We start from the raw sequence: 19,718 nt of genomic DNA, 5'->3' as shown, positions 1-19,718 counted from the left end.
CAAGAAATAAAGTATTATTCAATAATATCAACATTCAAAGCAATATCTTTTTTTCTCACCCCTTCTGAACACCAGTTGATCTTTATTTCTATTCCTCATGGTTTCTCTTACATAAGGAAATAGAAATAATATAAAAACAGGTAACATAGCCAGGAATTCTTATTGTCTTATGCCTAAATAAAATAAAATGAGAAACTCCTAATCCACAGGATAGCAAATTATAGTAAATTGGGGGTGGTGGGTTCAACCCCAAGTAAAATGATAATCTACGGATTGTGAAAGCTACCTCTCTGTCCAAATAATGAGAGACTGTTGTGATTACACCTGTGCTGGGATGCACAGAAAAGATCCCAGGTTTTCCTGGCGTCTGCTCCAAAATGCTATACATCAGGCGCGTATGCATCGTGTCTGGTTCGTCTCTGTCTGTGGCATAAATCACTCCCACTGTAGTACCTACATGTTTAAAAAAAGAGTCTTTACTTTCCAGAATTGCAAAATATGTTTAGGCATATCTACACTTCTCAAATTCTAACAGTGATGGTGGAAACCTCATTTACGATGTATTTCTTAACAGAGATATTCCATCTTTACATAGTACTGATGAAGATGACTTCAAATTTATAATATGAAACACTTTGATGCTGAGAATCAAGGCATACTCTTACTTTGCCCACAGCTTAAACTATTTGATAGTAAATTTATTAAAAACTTATTTAAATGGCATCCAAGAATAATTTCAACACATATTCCCACATACTGCAATAACTAACCTAGCTGGAGAGAGAAACCATGTCTCCTAAGCAATCAGATTTTTTTAAATCAAAGTTTTGATTAATAACTAAATCAAGGCTGACTTGGGTTATAACTGGATAGATGATGAAGTTGACCTTTCACATCTCAGTCTCTTTTCTATTCTATTTTTTGCTAGTTCTTGATTTGCCTCCTTCTCTTTCACCAGATTTGTATCCAAACCTCACTGCCCCCAGCCCCACTTAATCTTATTTCATACTGTTTACCATTCAGGGAGAATTTAAGTTAACTGTTTCTGCAGTTAGAGCTATTAGTATTTTTCATCAGTATGGAATGTAAGAATATTGCTCTGATAAAGGACTTCAGGTATCAAAGAGTACATACAGGTGGTATTTTTATAGTCTAAGGATAGTGTTCCAATGCCCATGAAATTATAATACATAGAACCACTTTGCCTGTAGCCCTGTATGTGAGGTTGGCCTGAGGAACAATACATAGACACATACAATCATATACATATATATATGTATATATATATATATTCATTGAAATTTTATATTTGAGGGAAATAAAAGCCAAGTAAAACTATTAATGCAAGGAAGTATTAGTTTTAAATAATTTTGTCATTATATCCTTAAACTTTATATATGTGTGTATATGTGTGCTTAAGTATATATATATGTGTATACATATATATGTATACATAGATATAGATATAAATTTGTAGAGAATGTCCAAATACATACTTAAAAGTAACAAAAAGATTTCTGCAGTGGATCAATATGAAGACATGAAGTAATAATCTTATTATTATAAGAAAATAAATTATCTTTTCATAGAAAACTGTTTATATAATCTTTATAAGACACACATTTTCTTCCTGCAATTTCATTGACAGTCAGGAAGACATAAACACTATTTTAATTCTCTGGATACAGAACTCCTTTACTTATTACATAAAACCTTCCTAAAATCTTGACTTGAAAATTCTTTTCCATGAGTGCTATATTTCACTATTCATTGAGCACCCTTTGCCCAAACCCTCTGTGTGTGAGTTAAGGCAAACTCAGAGAACACCTTCAGAGTACCACAGCCTTAACAGGGCTGAACCTACTGGTGTGATATGCTTAAAGTATTCTGGGTTAATCTGGGCATCAAAGTGTTTGCCCTAGATCCTTCTCTGTTACTACCAAAGAGAACAGAATGTTCAACAAAGAGTCTAAAACCAATCATCCCTCTTTGAAAATAGAAAAATGTAAGAGTCATAGACTTGTGAGGTTAAAAACATTATAAGTCATCAAACATAATTAACTCATTTTATAGATCAGAGAACTCAAAGGAACTTCCATTAGTTCCCACAGTGAAATAATAACAGACCCTGAATCAAAAACTAGGTTTCCTAAACTCCAAAGCAACAATAATTTTTTTAATTGCACCATGTGAGTAATAAAGAGGTTAACATCTATGACATCAAATTATCAAACTAAAATATAAAAGGAAAGAGCAGTTACAACAATCCACTGAAGATCTAAGTAACTCCTAGAAACTTTAATAAGCAAGTTAGCTTATCCTCTATGGTTGAGTTCACTTCCTTTCAACTTTATTGTGAGTGGTTATTCTCCATATTGCAAGTCTCAGAAGACATTAAGAATGCCACATTTAAGGGCCTATTGAAGTGAAACACTTTGGTTTTCCACATGTGAGAGCAAGTGTTTAGGATGGAGAACACACAATGCAAGTTTCTCTAAAGTTATTCCTGTATTCACTCTAAATTGGAAGTAGTAAAGTAGTAGTTTAAAGAGAAGAGACAATATAGATAAGAGCTTAAAAAATTGTATCCTCAGTGGATATCATTCAACACCTTCCTAAATAAAACCTAATAAAACTATCTACATTGATTTTAGTTTTATCGTACATTCTACCCTGCATGTCCTCCCTTGGAGCTAGGAATAATGATAAACCCACATAATAATAAGATGAAATAAAGTATATAAGCCAAATATGGTACAAAGCTTGAATAACTGTTATCTGCCTTTATAATTCATTGGTATCATACCAACAACACTACAAACTCCTATAATACCTTGTAAATTACACATTGATTAGATTTGATAGGATTAAATGTATTCTGGTAAGTAGCTGTTGGTCCAGTGTCATCTCAGGATGATCTGGCTTTGAGTAAAAACTCAACCTCTCAAACAAAGTATATAAACATTTAACATAGCACATTTTACTCCTAAAAGTTGTCTTACCAATTTTACTGCTTTCTGGAACTTCAAAATTATAAATTGCTTCTGTGAAAATAGGGTAGTTGTCGTTTTCATCCTCCACTCTGATGGGCAGTGGAAGAGGTAAGTCTGCTGAATACCCATCTGCAGTTGACGCATGGGCAATCAGCTGTAAAACAGTGAAAAGCAAGTTCAACAGTCCATTATAAAAGATTCCAGCATGAAAGAATACTATGCTTTATCTACTACCTTCTCTGCAAATCTTTTCAATAATAAATCACTTCAAAAATTCCTATTCAATGCTTCTTTAGTTATCAAAACATCAAACATAGAAAGACTTTAACTACAGTTAAAAGTATCCAATGTTTGGTAGAAGTGCCTACACTTCAAATAAAACCTAGGTCAGAGTACAGAGAATCAGAGACTACTCAGGTCATGAGACTAAGGAATTAAATGTGAATATGGAGACGTGGATTACAGTCCTTATTCTCCCCATAATCATAAAATTGTATTGGGAAGAACAGTTAACCTCCCTGCAATGGGGAAAATCCTGACTATATCATCTAAATGAGTCCCAACTTTGTCACTACTGAGCCCCTTTATTGTTTAACCTCATAGATCACATATTTGTAAGAGGTTTTCTAACAAAATACATTTAACAGTTTCCACATTACTAATTAATCAAAAGCAATGTAATGTCAAATAGAACTTATTTCTTTTTTTCATTTTTAAATGATTTTTAATATAAACAATTTTCCCATAAAGGTGCACTATTTCAATTATAAAAGAAACATCCTTATCATGATAAATTTTAAAATTCTGTAAAGTACAAAAGAAGAAAAGAAAAATCCATGACCTACTACCCAGAGATAAGTACTGTTCACATTTGATGTATTCCTTCAGTCCCTTCTGTGTATATATTTGTACACAAAAATTGAGATCATACTACTGTAAGCTTATATCCTTTTTTTCCAAAAAGCAAACAAACGACTTTATGCTGTAACCATTTCCCAAAGCCCTTAAACATGCTTTGGAAATGGGATTTATTGGCAGTCTAATCATCTACCACATAGACATACTGTAATTTATCTAACTAGACCCCTGTCGGTGGACAAATAGAATGTATTTCTATTCAGCATGCGATTACAACACTGAGTTGAAATTTTTCCAGCCAAGAGCAAAGAAATGTCATGTGGTGAACATCAGTCAAGTTTACTTACCCAGCATCTCTTCCCTCTTCTTTTAGGAAGAGAATCCCTCTTTCCTATGGGGAATCGGTCCCCCTGTACCACATGACCCCAGAGCATTGACCATATTACACTGAAAATTGTCTGAATGATTCCCCATTGATGTAAGTTCATCCACATCAGAATGCTGGCTTATTATGCCTTGTTTGGACTTGGTCTCCCAGTTTTGCTTCCTTATATACTTCTCGGATATCATCAGATAATTAGACAGGTGGAACAAAGACCAAAAAAGGAAAAACAAAAAACACAGAGCAGAAGAAGGACACTGGAAGAGGACCCTTCCAATCAACTGTGGCCCTGTCTCGGAGAGAGGAGAAAGTACCACGACCAGAGAGAGAAAGAGAATCTCATAAGCAAAACCAACTCCTGCAAATTTGCTGGAATTTACATCCAAATACAATTAAATTTCTTGGCTTCATTTGAGGCTTACCTAATACAAGTTGAGATAAAGAGCAGACCAAGTATTCCATAATATTACACAATCTATTTCCTTTGTCTTTCAGATCCCCTCTAAGAAGAAGTTCAGAAGACAGGAAAGAGTAGATGCGCTATCAGAAGTTTAGTTTAAACTATGATTATAGTTTAATCATTTAAAGTTATGTGTATGAATAAAAGTCCTACATCAAAAACATCATATTCTTCACGATCCACAGGCCGGGTACAATACAGATTTCCAGTGTCTCTTTCTATGAAAAACAGATTTAAAGGTTCTTGGTCAACTCCACGCCCACTTATTGAGTAGAAGACGGTATAGTTCTGTGCCGCGTCAGATTGAACCTAAGAGGAAAAGCATATGTAAAAAATTTTTCACGAAAATGCTATTTTTAAATACAACTTATATGTTTATATATTTTTTTATTTTAAAGAGATGACTTTAATAATATAATAATCACCTTTGTCACTTCATCAACATGCAAAATGGTAATGAACAATGGTAATTTGGCAAAAGATTTTTTAAACTGCTCAAATTTAATGAAAACAATGTTCAACATAAATAGTAGCCAAAGACAACCTCATATTAAGGCACAGTTTCCCATCTAGTGATTTGGCAAAGGTAGAAAAAAGCAATAATACCCACTGTGGACAGGGGTGAGGTAAACAGGGATTCTCATATACTGTTGAAAGGAATGCCAGTTGTAATGTTCCTTAGGGAGGGGAATTAACAAAAATTAAAAGAATGAGAATAAATAGGGAAGACTCTTCCTGGCAGAGGAAACAGGAAGTGCAAAACAACCAGACCAGGGTCGTTCCTGGAGTGTTCAAGGAGCAAGGAGGCCACTGTGGTTGGAATAGACAGAACTATGGGAAAAGGAAGTCGGAGAGGAGGACGAATGCAGTAATAGGGCCACGGCATGTAAGAGATTCCAAGGATGCTGACTTCTGCTTGGAGTCAGATGGGGAGCCAATGGAGAATTTAGACAAGAGTAGTATCTGATTTATATTTTAGAAGGAGAATTCTTGGTGTTCTGTTAAGATTAGACTTGGGTGGGCAGGTAAAGGAAGAAGCAGGAAGGCCATTTAGAAAGTTACTGCAAGAATTCAGGGGAGAGAGAACTGTTAGACCAGCGTGGTAGCAATAGGGGTTGTGAGAAGTGGTTAGATTCTGGATATAATTTGAAGATACAGCCAACAGAATGTGCCAGTTGGTTGGCTGCATGGTGTGAAGACAGAAGTCAGGGATGACACTATGTCAGTGGGTGCAAGTATCCCCTGATGTCTATTCTGCCTATCTTCCTTAGTATTAGAATTTACAGTTGAGCACAAGGTTGCCTGGAAGAAAGACTTTTCTCAGTCTCCCTTGCAATTAGGTATGACCACACAAAAAGGTCAGGTCAATAGGGTGTGTGCAAAAATAATACATGCAGGGGCTTCCCTGGTGGCGCAGTGGTTGAGAGTCCGCCTGCCGATGCAGGGGACACGGGTTCGTGCCCTGGTGCGGGAAGATCCCACATGCCGCGGAGCGGCTAGGCCCGCGAGCCATGGCCGCTGAGCCTGCGTGTCCAGAGCCTGTGCTCCACAACGGGAGAGGCCACAACAGTGAGAAGCCCGCGTACCGCAAAATAATAGTAATAATAATAATAATAATACATGCAGGATCCAGACTGTACTCTAGAAAGTGGAGGAGTGTGTTCCCTCAATGGGACACAGTGATGAGCCATCTTCAACCTGGAAGGATGGCCAAGCTTAAAACGGAAAGAATCCTGGGCCCCTGGTGATTTCTCAAATTCGAACCTCTTTACCAGATCACACGTTGACATGAAAGGATTAAATCTCTGTCATGCTTTAGCCACTATGATTTGAGATCTTGGTAAAATGTGGCTATATCCTTATCCTATTATAATACAGGAATTAAAATTTTAACTATAAAGAATGGATGGATATGGTAAATTGGGGCTCAACATCGATTTCACCTCCTTCTACTGTGTCCTCTCATAGTGTAGATATTAGAAAGATTCAGATAAAAACAAACCAAAAAACTCTCCCTTTTCCAGGGTCTCTTGAAACAAGGGTTCTGAATTAAAATACAGACAGTCAGGTGTGCTTGCATGAAATTTGGAAGCCATAAGGGAGACAGATGCCTCCTTTTTGCTGCTTCTACTGTTTTTGCTGGCTCTTTGTGGTGCAATTTTTTTTTCTTTTTTCCTGCAGCAGCAGAAGTTCTAATGGTTTTTCACAGACTTCGTGGATGTTGAGAGACAGGATATAGATCAATCTTTTTGTGAACACTGATGGGAGCAGTTAAGATTGTTTTGGAGCTGCAATTGGAGGAGCAGCTTCCTGCCTGTGGTGGTTCCTTGCCCAGTGCAGTTTCCTGACCATGGCAGTGGCACTTCGGCTCTAAAATGACTGGCTTCCCCATCATGAAGAAAGCAGTATGTCCCTTGGTTATAGATTCTGTGGGGTAGCTAGGAGATTCGTTCCTGAAAATTCAACCTAAAGTTTGTTTCTTGAGCCTTCCCAACAATTCTGTAAACTGTTTAATACACTATCGTAAATCCCTCTGTTAATTCCTCAAAGAGAATTGTGCTCTCCGTAACCAAAACCTTACCGAATGGACTCTACTGCCCCAAGAACTGAAAGGATGCAGCTGCCATTAACTGAGAGGGGAGGATATTTTTTATAAGAAAACACAAACATTTGATTTTTATACGTTAAGTTTGAAATGTGTACTGAAATTCCAAGTGGGAATATTAATTAGGCAACTTGGGCTGGAGATATGAAGTCTTAAGTTTCCAATGTATAAAAAGTACTTAGGGGCTTCCCTGATGACGCAGTGGTTGAGAGTCCGCCTGCCGATGCAGGGGACACGGGTTCGTGTCCCGGTCCGGGAAGATCCCACGTGCTGCGGAGCGGCTGGGCCTGTGGGCCGTGGCCGCTGAGCCTGCGCGTCCGGAGCCTGTGCTCCGCAACGGGAGAGGCCACAACAGTGAGAGGCCGGCGTACCACAAAAAAAAAAAAAAAAAAAAAAAAAGTACTTAAAGCTATGAGGCTGGATGAGATCACCGAGAGAGTGAATATAAATAAACATTACACAAGGTTCATAGTCATAGTCTGAGCCCTGGAGCTCTCCAAATTTAGAGACTGAGGGGTCAGGGTGGTGAGGGTTGGGAGGATGTGGGAATGAAGAAGAACCAGCGAAACATACTAAGAAGGAGCGGCCAGTGAGAAAAGTGGAAAACTAGGTGAATGTTGTCCTAGCAGCGATGTGAAGGAGGAGGGACAGGTCGGCTAAATCAAATGGACACACGACAAGGAAATGAGGACTAGAAGTGGTGACTGGTTTAACAGTGCAAAGACCAAAATTACCTCTGACCAGTATAAGTTTGGCAAACAGAAGTCATTTCTTAACACGCTTTCACCAGTGCTTAAAGTACGATAATCTAAGAGAAGAAACCAGGGTCCAGAACTGGATAGAATTTTCTACAAGTGTGAAAGACACTGGAAGCATAGTTAAAAACATAAACAAGTAGGACACAGGTGGCACCACTGGTATTAAACATCAACCACAGTAATAGAAATGTAAGGGAAAAAGGCAAGCATTATGCCATAGCCTCAACTCAGTCGTTATTTCCATTGTGTATATTCCATTTGGATCTTTATGCAAAGTAAACCTGACCCTGCTTAAAAACATCTTGTTTTTAGGAAAAAGTTAAACTATCTAGCAGAGCACACCTGGCCAGTTCTGGGTGGACCCTGCCTGCCTCTTCTGCCCCATCTCCCTGCTCCACGCCCATCACACACAGGAAGACTAAGCTCTGTGAGCTCCCGCGAGGAACCATGCTTGCTTGCACCTCTGTCCCCCTCTCTTCTTCCACAGTGATTTACCTGCATGACACTCTCCCATCCTTCAGGCTTTAGCTCAGATGCCTCCCCCTCTAAGTCTTTTTTCTGTTTTTCACAGCATTTCAGCCCATGAATTCTCAAATCACCCTGACCCAGCCCCATCTCAGCACTCGTCATGCAGTATTGCAATCATTTGCCTACTTCTGTCTTCCTCACTAGACTCATAAAATACATGAGAGCAAAGGCCATGACTAAATGTATTTCTAGCTTCAGTACTTAGAGCAGTGCCTTCCACAGGACAGGGTAGGTGCTCTATAGCCGGCTGCTAAGTGAATGAATAAACTAATAAAGATCATTTAGTGGCTGTAGAGTCTTTCTCATATTATTATTATTAGTTTTTTAGTGATTTTCTAGTTTTTCTCATTATTAGCTTTTTAGTGATTTTCCCATTTTATGTACTTTTATGACTCTCCATGAATATCTTAAATCAAATCTGTTGATTTTTAAATGTTTAAAGAGTTATTAAAACCTGGACAAAACAGACTCTTGGAACTAATTTAGCAATCCCAATCAGAAGGAATGGAAAACCTACCTGTTGAAGGAACAAAGGGAAAGGGCCCAAGGAATTCTCTTGCATTGAGCAGGGGATAGGCGCCCATCTCCTCTTGGAACGCCTGAGAACAGTCTCTTTAGTGTGTCTCTTCCTCAGTACCTGAATTTAGAGAAAGAAAATTAACAATAAACAAAAGCATCACAGCCTACTTCATTGTAAAATAGTGGATGGACCATAAATCTAACACCTCTCTAGAGGCTCAGTGTCAGGAATTTCCATGCTGAAACTAAAGACCAGATAATAAGGTCTTCTTTGTGTTAGAAGGATAAGAAAGAATGTAACCAGACTTTAAAGGTTTCATGAACCAAAGAATTTAATTTCACATACCTTTCCAACACTGACCATACTTTCAGGTTAGGAAAATTATCACTGTACACTCAGTTCTTCCTGTTCCTTCCCAAAATGAGCTGGAGAACACATCCTCTTTCAGACAATCTATACACAGCACTTACTTGTTCTTTCTGCTAAAACCTCATGCTCTCAGGTGAACTATAGTGAGATAATGCATGTTCTTCATTGCCTGAACACTCTACCTGCACTGTCCAATATGGTAGCCACAAGCCACATGTGACTATTTAAACTAGTTAGAATTAAATAAAATATAAATTCCACCCTTCAGTTGTACTAGCCACATGCTAAGTAGCAGTAGCCATTAATATTGGGTGACCATATCACACAGTGCAGATTACAGAACATTTCCATCATTGTAGAAAGTACTATTGGAGTTTTTAGTGATTTCCATCTAAGCAGTCATTTAAGCATTTAGAGGACTTTTTCATTAATACACTTCACATCGATTAGTTGTAATCCAGTGAGTACTTTCACAACGGCATTCCTCATGACATGGAATTTAGAACTACAGTCAATCACTGAGTGGTGGCTAATACCATTCAGACGCATACATACTCCAGGATTTCCATCCTATTTTAACATCAGAATCACTGTGGCACTTGAAATCAACCTCTTATTCACTGGGAACTACTGCACTTAATATTAATTTAACATGTACCTATTGACTATGGGTCTGGTGTAAATGAGGCTATAAACACAAAAGGGATTGATTCATGCCCTTAAACAATGACAGGTAAATTGTTTGTACTAATAAAAAATGCCCAATGCTACAACAGAGGGATAACCAAACTGACACTGGCACACAAAAGCAAGTAGACTTTAGAGGCGGAAGAAACCTTCACAGAGGAGGTGTCATTTAGATTTAACAAAGTAAGATCCAATGTCTAATCAGTGTTGAAAAGGGAAGGAGAAGGAGGGAAGGGAGAAGGAAGGAAGGGAAAGCAAACAGAAGGAAGAGAAAAGATGAGGAAAATAAATCCTATTTTTTCTTTTGTCTTCTTTGCAACCTTTAATGAGAGTATTTAAATGAGAAGAAAAACATGCCTGAAAATATCAATGTACTTTGAATACCTTCTTCTGATGTTCCAGGAGCACAGGAATCTCTTTCTGTGTCTGTTTCTTTGAGTCAGAAAGCCATATGGTGAAAGATCTTTTCTCATCAGACAACGCAACAGCATGGGCTGTGTATACTGATCCATCTTCTAGAACTCTGAAATCAGGATCACTGGATTGGATGTGGTCTGCAGATCCGAGGCACTCTTTCAAATTAACTGCAAGTAGGAATTTCCAAGTTGTAACGTAAGAAACACATGCAAAAAGAAAAACAGTGTTAAAATAATTTATACAATCTTCTTCAAAATCCTGAAGTGAAATGAAATGAACCAATCACTCTGCATTTATCAAATATCTTAAGACTCTTTACATGTAATTTTTTAAAGTGATAATACTTTCTCTGTTAAAAAAATGACAATTCTGTATTGTATATTTGTATTAAATAAGGTTTTTTAAACCTTTATATGCTTCTAAGAGGCTTATGAAAATGATCTTCCTATTAAAGACGTCTGTGTGTTGCAATCATGACAAAGCTGAGCTACCTGCCCGCCCACACAGCTGGATAAACAAACAGAAAAGTTTTCCTTAACAATATAGTCTGAGTCTTTTAAGATACACCTGTGTTAAGCCAGAAGTTTCACACAAAGAGTGACAGAGTGTATGAGTTTGGCAAACAGTCAAGTAAGAAAAATCTTTAAATTCTTCCCACTAGCACTTTTCTGTCACATCTCCCCCACCCCCCACCCCGACCCTCACCAACGCCCCAGGGGCCCAGAGTTTTCTTTGTGTTCCTGTTCCTTGCTTTCCCGGGCTCCCCAGTGAAATGCTATGTGGAATCCTCTCCCCCTGGAAATTTTCCCAAGTGAAAAGTCATAAAATATAAGTATCATACAAGTGTTTTGATACTTATATCAAAAGTATCAAATCCATCCCATTCGTCCACTATCTGCTTTGACAGAAACCAAACTGATACATTAATACACACTTAAGTAATAACCTAATACTCACTTAAGTAATTACCTAATACTCAAGTAATAACCTAATACTCACTTAAGTAATAACCTAATACTCACTTAAGTAATAACCTAATACTCAAGTAATAACCTAATACTCACTTAAGTAATAACCTAATACTCACTTAAGTAATATCATCTCAAAAGATTCACGTTACCCATGTATAGTGTTTTCACTTTAATCCAAATCTGTCACAGATGGAAACGTTAAGTCAAAATGAAGTGAACATCTTTAGAAGTGATGACACATTTCTCTCGTGTTCATATTTTTAGCAGAGTGATAACCTCTGGTCTATTCCCCTGGAGGAACACCCCCGACTTCTCTTTACATCCTCTCCTTTCTTCCTTCCCAGAAATGGGACACTGTTGAAAATTAATGTGGCGTCTCTGGGACAACCTATATCTCTGAAAAAAACATGATGCTTTCCTCCAATATTCCCTGTACCACAGGGAAAGTCCACCTGGACAGAGCTTCCCAGCTGTTGGGAAAGGTTGAGGTTCCCTAACTTCTCAAGTGTGCAAATGGCTGATTAAGCGCAGTTTTGAATGGAATAGTTCACCTTGTTATATTTCTCACTGCAGCTATGGCATTGATAAAAATACTGCTCTGATTCTCTCAGGTCCTTACCTATATCTCTCAAGTGCTTAGAATCCTAGAGTAATGAAAGGGCTACATTCTACATGTAATTCTTTATGTAATTTTTACTGTTAAAACATAAGTGACTACAAAAGCATGGATTAGCACATGTTCATTAGAATCGATGACAGAATTCTATAGAGTTCTAAAGAACAGAACATATATTTTAAACTTGACTTGTATCTAATTATTGGTTCCGGCTAATTCCAAAAGGCAAAGATTGGATAACATGCTCTTTCCAGCATAAGTAAATTAAATTTCTGTTTTAAAAACACTGTTTTGGGCTTCCCTGGTGGCGCAGTGGTTGAGAGTCCGCCTGCTGATGCAGGGGACACGGGTTTGTGCCCTGGTCCAGGAAGATCCCACATGCCGCGGAGCGGCTGGGCCCGTGAGCCATGGCCGCTGAGCCTGCGCCTCCGGAGCCTGTGCTCCACAACGGGAGAGGACACAACAGTGAGAGGCCCGTGTACCGCAAAAAAAAACAAAAACAAAAACAAAAAAACACTGTTTTGAAATTGCTCACCTCTGCCAACCACTTTGTCTGCCTCTAGTTTGGAAGGTATATGAAATATCACCTTTTTGCAAGCTTCACAAGCAAAACTGAAGACCTAGGAAAAAATGGTCACATTAATACAGTATAGAATAAAGAACTAAGTTTTAGATATGCAAGATATGTAAGTCCTAGAGATCTACAGCTAGCAATACTGTATTGTATACTTAAAATTTTTGCTGAGAGTAAATCTTATGTTAAGTGTTCTTACCAAAAGAAAATAATAATAATATATAAAGAAGGTGAGAGGAAACTTGGAGGTAATAGATATGTTTATGGGATAGATGGTGATGATGTTCTCACGGGTACATACTTATCTCCAAGCTCATCAATTGGTGTACATTGAATATGCACAGCTTTTTGTGTGTCCATTTCACCTCAATAACATAGTTTTTAAAAAAGAATAAAGAACAAAGCCATATGATCATCTCAATAGATGCAAGCAACTGACATAATCCAACACCGACTTACAATTAAAAACTTTCAACAAACTAGGAATTCAAGAGATTTTGCTCAATGTGATAAAGGGCATCTATGAAAAACACCCTACTTAACAGAGAAAGACTGAATGCTTTCCTCTGACATAAAGAACAAGACAATGATGCCTACTCTCACCACCTCTATTCAACATTGTACTGGAGGTTCTAGCCAGGGCAATTACACATACACACAAATAAAATTAAAGGCATCCAGATTGGGAAAGAAGAAATAAAATAGTCTCTGTTTTCAAATGATATGATCTTGTACATAGAAAATCCTAAGGAATCCACTAAAAACTATCAAAAAAATAATAAGTGGTTTCAGCAAGGTTGCAGGATACAAGATCAACATACAAAAACCGATTGTTTTCCTATATACTAGCAATAAAAAAATCTGAAAACAAAATTAAGCAAGCAATTCTATTCACAATAGATATCCCACCTTCATAGATTAAAAGACGTATTCCCAAAATTCATCTAACAAATTCAATGCACTCCCTATTGAAATCCCAAATAACTTTTTTTGCAGAAATTAAAAATCAATCCTTGAGGAAATGCAAGGGACCCAAAGACCCAAATAAACTTGAAAAAGAACAAAGCTGAAAGATTTCCCAATTTCAAAACTTACTACAAAAATACAATAATCAAGGCAGAGTGGTATGAGTGTCAGGACAAACATATAGACGAATGGAATGGAACTGAAATTCCATAAATAGGCCCTTACATATTTAAAAATACATTATTGGTTTTGTTTGCTGCCACTTATTTTAGTATTTCAAATATATGTCCACAAGTAAGATCAGGCTACTACTTTTCAACTTCATACCATCCTCATAAAATGAGTTAGGGAGAGTTCCACTTTTTTCTGTTCTTTGAAACAGTGTATATAAGGTAGAGATTATCTGTTCCATATAATTATGGAAAAATTCACCTATCTCAGGTCTGGGCTTGATGGATATGACAGTGTGTGTATGTGGAGACATTTGGCTTCCAATTCAGTGTCTTTATAAGTCTATTTACAGTTTGTATACCTCCTCGAGTCAACGTTGGTAATTTGTATCTTGTAGAAAATTGCCTATTTTGTCTCTTTTCAAATGAACTAGAATAATATATTAATATTATTATCTACTTTTTAAAACATCTGTCCTCTCCATAACTGTGCCTCTTTTTATTCCTAATATTGTCTTATCTGTGCCTTCTCTATTTTTCACTTGTTCAGTCATAGCAGGTTGGTCTATACTTTCAAATGATAGCATTTGGTTTTGCTAATCCTCTATATTGCTTGTTTCTTTTTCCTTTTTTAACTGTTCTTCATAAGATATACTCTAAGTACACGTGTATTTTAAGAAGTAATAAAAGAAACACTAGGGCACTTACCTTCAAAGTTAAGAAATAAAACATTACTATTATTTTCAAAGTCCCTATATAACTCTCCCTAACTGCATTTTCTTCTTGACTTCAACCTCTCCAAATATCAATAATGAATGATTTTTTTTGTAAATCATTTACTTCCCCATTTCTGCTTAATTTTAATCCCATGAGTATGTATCCCTAAAGAAAATTGGTTTGTTTTGCCAACTTTAGGCTTTAAATATATGTAGTCATATGCCAATTATATGCAACTTGATTTCTTTCCTCAAATTATGTTTGTGAAATAGATCCATGCTGAATATATAGCAGCAGCCCATTCATCTTTGTCGCTGTATAGTACATCACTGGAAAGCAGGTACAATTAATTCATTAATATAAGGGATCGATATTGGAAAGGATGATATTCATATATAGATTTCAGTTATGCCATGTTTCCTGAATTATAAAGAAATTTGATACTATGTTTGTGGGAACTGGATATATTACTGAAAATAAAGTAAAAACATAAAATAAAGCCACCATTAATTAGCAATGATGAGCTAATGACTTTTAAAGGTATTTTAAAAGTAACTTTTGTACAGATGAGTGCCCAACAACAAAAAAATACAACATACAAAAAAAATTTTAAAGATTAATGAATTATGGATTGACTATTTGAGTTATAAAAGAATTTATTTTAATGAAGAACCCTCCAGGACAACTTTAAATATCTGACATAAAACTTAGAGTTGCGAGCAACTTTAAATTAAAATGTAACAAATTAAGTTTTAAAAAATGATAATATAAAGTATTATCTACTCTAGTCTGGGAAAAATGAATTGCTTTGTTTCACTTTACAGTACTGTCCAAATTGTATTAATTGTATCATAGAAAGCTTATCATACAAATCATTAAATCCTGATAGAACTATCTAATGCCAAAGGGAGAGTGAAAACACAGGCATACGTGTCAGTGTTTCATTTTTGTGCTGTTGTTCAATTTTAGAGTGAATAGGCAAGGTAGGCTTTCTAAAATAACACCTTTTTCAATAGAGGAAAAAGAAGCCAAAGAACAGAAATTTATAGAGTATCTGAAACATAAAGGAGATCTTGACTGAGCATATTGGTTACAGAATTTTCAATTCGTCGTTTCTCCTGTGGACACTTGCCATCTTAGAGACGGAAATCTTACCTTTCAAGTTCTTACCACCCTGAATTGTAGGATTTACCTTTCTGTATTCTCAGTGCTTTGATGATTCTACTAAATTTCTTTCTAACCAAACTCTGTATGATGGGATTCTAGTTAAATGGAAAGTATGATTAGCTGCAGGTCACCAGAGATGCCATATATGGGATGGCAACTGCCACAAGGATTACAACAGGGCCAAAAAACGTGCACAGCTTACATGTATTTAGTGACTCAGAGAGTGCTGCACCATTTAGCTGTATCTCAATATGAGCACCAATAATCTCCATTAAAGAAGGTAGGTGATAATGAACTGATATAAATATATACTACAACTCTGACTTCCTTAAGATCGTGGTTTTGAAATAAACTAGTTCGCATTTACTTATTTTATTTGTCCTAAGCTTTTTTCCCCACTAATGCAAAAGATAATAGAAAGTATTATACTCACTTTTATTTTAAAAATTGAATATGTCAAATGTTATCAAGAACAATAATAACAAAAAAGTCTGTTAAAGGAGTCACATTATTCTCAAATGCTATAAAGTCTGAAAAGATAGAATGCCCGTTTGTCAACATAGGTTGCAGGCAGAATTTCACATACTCCAAGGGGAAAAGCATGTTATGTTATAAATAAAAATACTATTTTAATTCCTTTTGAAGAGCCCTTTTAGCAAGTGATAGATTAACCATGTCCAAGTACATACCATTTATAATATATAATAGTAAATATAATTCCCGAAGTGGATTTGATATGGCAAACAATATTCAACACACATATAAAAGGATCTCATTATTTACAACAGGGCAGAAGACATCTGAGCAACTGAGCTAATGTGAATTAGTTTTCACCATTCCTAACAATTTTGCTACTTTAAAAGGAGAAACATTTTAAGAGCTACTCAGTGCTTTCAACAATAATGGGATGATCTGACACGTTTCTTTTCTAGTTTCCCCCTCTGCTTTCTTCCTTTTCTTTGTATATGTGTATGGAAGGATGATTAGGAATTGTAGTTAATTGTAGCAGTTTGGAGTATACTGAGGATAGAAAGGTGGGAAAGGGATGCAGATTCAGGAGAAAAGTGCAGAAGGGAAGATTCCACAACCTATGGGGCAGCTCAGTGGGAAAGCTAACACCTTAAAAGTCTCAGTTTTCTGTTGAAGAGCTCACTTCAAACAAGGAATTGTCTTTGAGAAATCCATTAAGGGGTCCATAAAATGAAAACTGCGTTTCTAAAATGTTATGCCCTTAATATCATACCAAAGAGTCCTAGGAGTCAAAAGGAAATACAGATATAGGATGGTCAACAGAAGTCTTAATTTATCCATCTGGACAGAAATTGAAGTTGTCTGTAAACTGGGGATTGCAGGTGAAAGAAATTATTCTATATACACTCTCTAGTATACAAGTCTCCAGACAGACCATTTAATCTAAACTTTAGGAAATTCTTTTAAAAAATAATCCTAAAGGAAGTCATACACTAAAGCTGATGCTATCCCTGTTTAGATGTACAGGCACCTTCCTGCCTTGCCGCGCCCCAGTACTCCCACCACCACACCCCGCCACCCGGACAGATACTCGCATTCCACGCCCTCCCCTCCAGCGAATACACGAGAAATCTTGAGAACACAGCACCTCCGCTGTTTTCTTCTCCCCATTCCGGGATTCCTTTCGCAGGGAAAACACAAAACACTAAATTCATGCTTTTAAACATATTAGCTGGAAACACTTTCAAAGATATCACAAAAGAGCGCACTTTGAGAGCAGTTCCCACTTGTAAAGAGTCATTTCATCAGCTCATTTTGTTGGAACAGCTGCCTGACAGGTCGACGCCCTCATCTGTACAATTTCTTGTCCATAAATATATCTTAGATCATAACTACTAAACCATTATTCATAGCTCGATGAATAATGACTTCAAAGAGACTTCAAAGAGAAGTCAAAGCTGGCACCCACACGCCCTGCTTGGGGGCTGAGAGCAGCAAGAATCCAAGTAGCCAGAGTCGACCTGCTCCCGAGCCAGGCTGGTCCTCTCGCCACCGGACCAAGCGCGGGGTAGTCGGGAGTTCGCAGCTTCTTTCCAGAGCATGTCTTGAGCGCAGCCGTGGTCTCGCCCGCAGCTCCGCGTAATCGCACAGAGTTCCCGATTTTTCGCTTTGTGTATCGCGAGTTCTCCGAGACTTGTCCGTACCTTCCTCTCGGGGTGGATCTCATCTGGGGTCTCAGGTTTCCTGGTCATAGAAGACCCCCAGGCTGGGCTCTGGGCTTCCGCAGTCCTGCCTGGAGCCGGACAAAGAACCACCCAGTCCCACGCCTCTCCCAACACTCCTCTCAGCCTGATTCTATCCCCTCAGCCCCACCCAACTCCCCCATCACACCGCCGACCCAACCCCCATCCCTAGTGGAGCCGCGCACGCCCTCGCGCCCCTGTTCCACTCCGGGTGGCCAGCGCGGGTGGACCGCTCAGGTGAGCTGCTTCAACGGAGGCAAAACCTGGAAGCCATTTTTCAGAGGTAACTCAACGCCGGGACCCAGGGGCACCGCTCCAACCCCTCCTCTCACCAGCGTCCCCATCCCAGGGGACCCTGGGGTAGGGGGTCAGCCCCGGTAACTCACTCAGGGATCCTCCAAAACCTAACCCAACACTCTTCTTCGCTCTCTACCCAAACCCACCCCAACCATCATCACCAGCCCTAGGAGCCAGGAAAGGAGCGCGAACCCCAAGCCAGCCCACTCGCCACGGCGCACGAGAGAGCTCAGCGAAGCGGGAGCCCATCCCGTAATTCAAACAATCGAACAAGCCCGAAACAAAACCCTCAGTCCGGAACTGACTGAGGACTCGTTTCCCATCCTCAGCCCTCAGACCCCGAATCTGGCTCGTCTGTGCCCCTCCCGCCCCCACCCCCAAGATGGAGCTAAGCCGCGGATGTCACCTTTCGGTCGGCTTCGCCCCCACCGCTCCCCCTGCAGGACCAGTGCCCATTCGACCCCCTGCCGCATCCCGGCTCCGGGTAGGTGGTCGCGCCCCACCCCGCCCGGGCTCCACTCACCACAAGGGTCAGCAGTAGCTGCCTGCAGAGTGCTCCGCGCAGGGAGCTCTGGGGCCCGGCGGCAGCCATCGGGGTGCGGGGCCGGAGAGGAAGACGCAGGCACCGGGCGGGACGTAAGAGACCAGAGCCCGCTGAGGTGCGGCGGCGCGGAGGTGCACTTCTTTCAGCTGCTCGTTACGTCGCCCGGGACTTTTTCAGGTTTGCGTGCCGGAGGGCGTTTTCACTCCTGAGACAGGATTGGACTCGGGAGACGCCGAGCCGCTCCTCCTCGTTTTTTCTCAAGTTTTATCACCGCGAGAACCTCTGGGGAGCTGCCCAAGACTGCGCTTAGGCTTCTCGGAGGCCGCGCCGGGTGCTCGCTCGCTGGAAAGCTGTCCAGGCCACCCCCTCTCTGCCAGCTCTCCCACGCCCCTCCCCCGCCTCCGGCTGCCACGCCTTTCGCCCAAAGCTCAGTGGGGTCTTCCTCGCAGACAATGCTTGGCGCGTTCCTACTGCGGAAGCCAAAACCGCCTGCAGGGATACCTGCCCCAACACGGGCGCTCCTGGGTGCCAGCAACACCCTTGTCATTGGACCAGCGGATACTCCCTTCAACATCTGATCAAATGCTGGGCAAAGTCTCCTGGTTAATGCAAAATATATGTATTCTACCCAAATTTGCCTCACACGATAAGATAAAGGACGGGAGGGGAAATTATCCCAAGAGGCATGAATAAGCTGACACTTGTTATACCAGAAATTAAAAGCAAATAAAGGGAATTCTGATATCTTACCATTTTCACGCACCCAAAATATGAGGGATTACACTCAAAACTTTCATTTCCTGCCAATCTCGTGGCCTTATCTGAGCCTTCTAAGAATTTGTTCTTCTTATATGAAATTATTGATTTGAGTAATTACCTGGTAATTATACTAAGACGCAATTTTTC

General features: G+C 39.1%; 1 protein-coding gene across 2 annotated transcripts in view; it reads right to left on the bottom strand.

Annotated features, from left to right (window-relative positions):
* DSC3 (desmocollin 3) overlaps positions 1–18,865 on the bottom strand; it is a 37,870-nt gene extending 19,005 nt beyond the window's left edge. The window contains exons 1-7 of one of the 2 annotated variants that reach the window (XM_029227886.1): positions 18,792–18,865; positions 12,700–12,784; positions 10,545–10,744; positions 9,102–9,221; positions 4,847–5,002; positions 3,003–3,147; positions 287–453 (exon numbers count right to left, since the gene is read on the bottom strand). In XM_029227886.1, coding sequence (XP_029083719.1) covers positions 287–453; positions 3,003–3,147; positions 4,847–5,002; positions 9,102–9,221; positions 10,545–10,744; positions 12,700–12,784; positions 18,792–18,860 — 942 coding nt within the window. In that variant the 5' untranslated portion in view covers positions 18,861–18,865. The remainder of the gene's footprint in view (positions 1–286; positions 454–3,002; positions 3,148–4,846; positions 5,003–9,101; positions 9,222–10,544; positions 10,745–12,699; positions 12,785–18,791) is intronic. The other variant, XM_029227876.1, reaches the window with a different exon arrangement.
* Positions 18,866–19,718: the final 853 nt, after the last annotated feature.

Source organism: Monodon monoceros, unplaced genomic scaffold (genome assembly GCF_005190385.1).
Source record: "Monodon monoceros isolate NGI ecotype Baffin Bay Population unplaced genomic scaffold, NGI_Narwhal_1 Super_Scaffold_1, whole genome shotgun sequence".
Classification (NCBI taxonomy): Eukaryota; Metazoa; Chordata; class Mammalia; order Artiodactyla; family Monodontidae; genus Monodon; species Monodon monoceros.
Note: the sequence above shows the minus strand (reverse complement) of the source record. Positions and strands in the feature narration are given on the sequence as shown.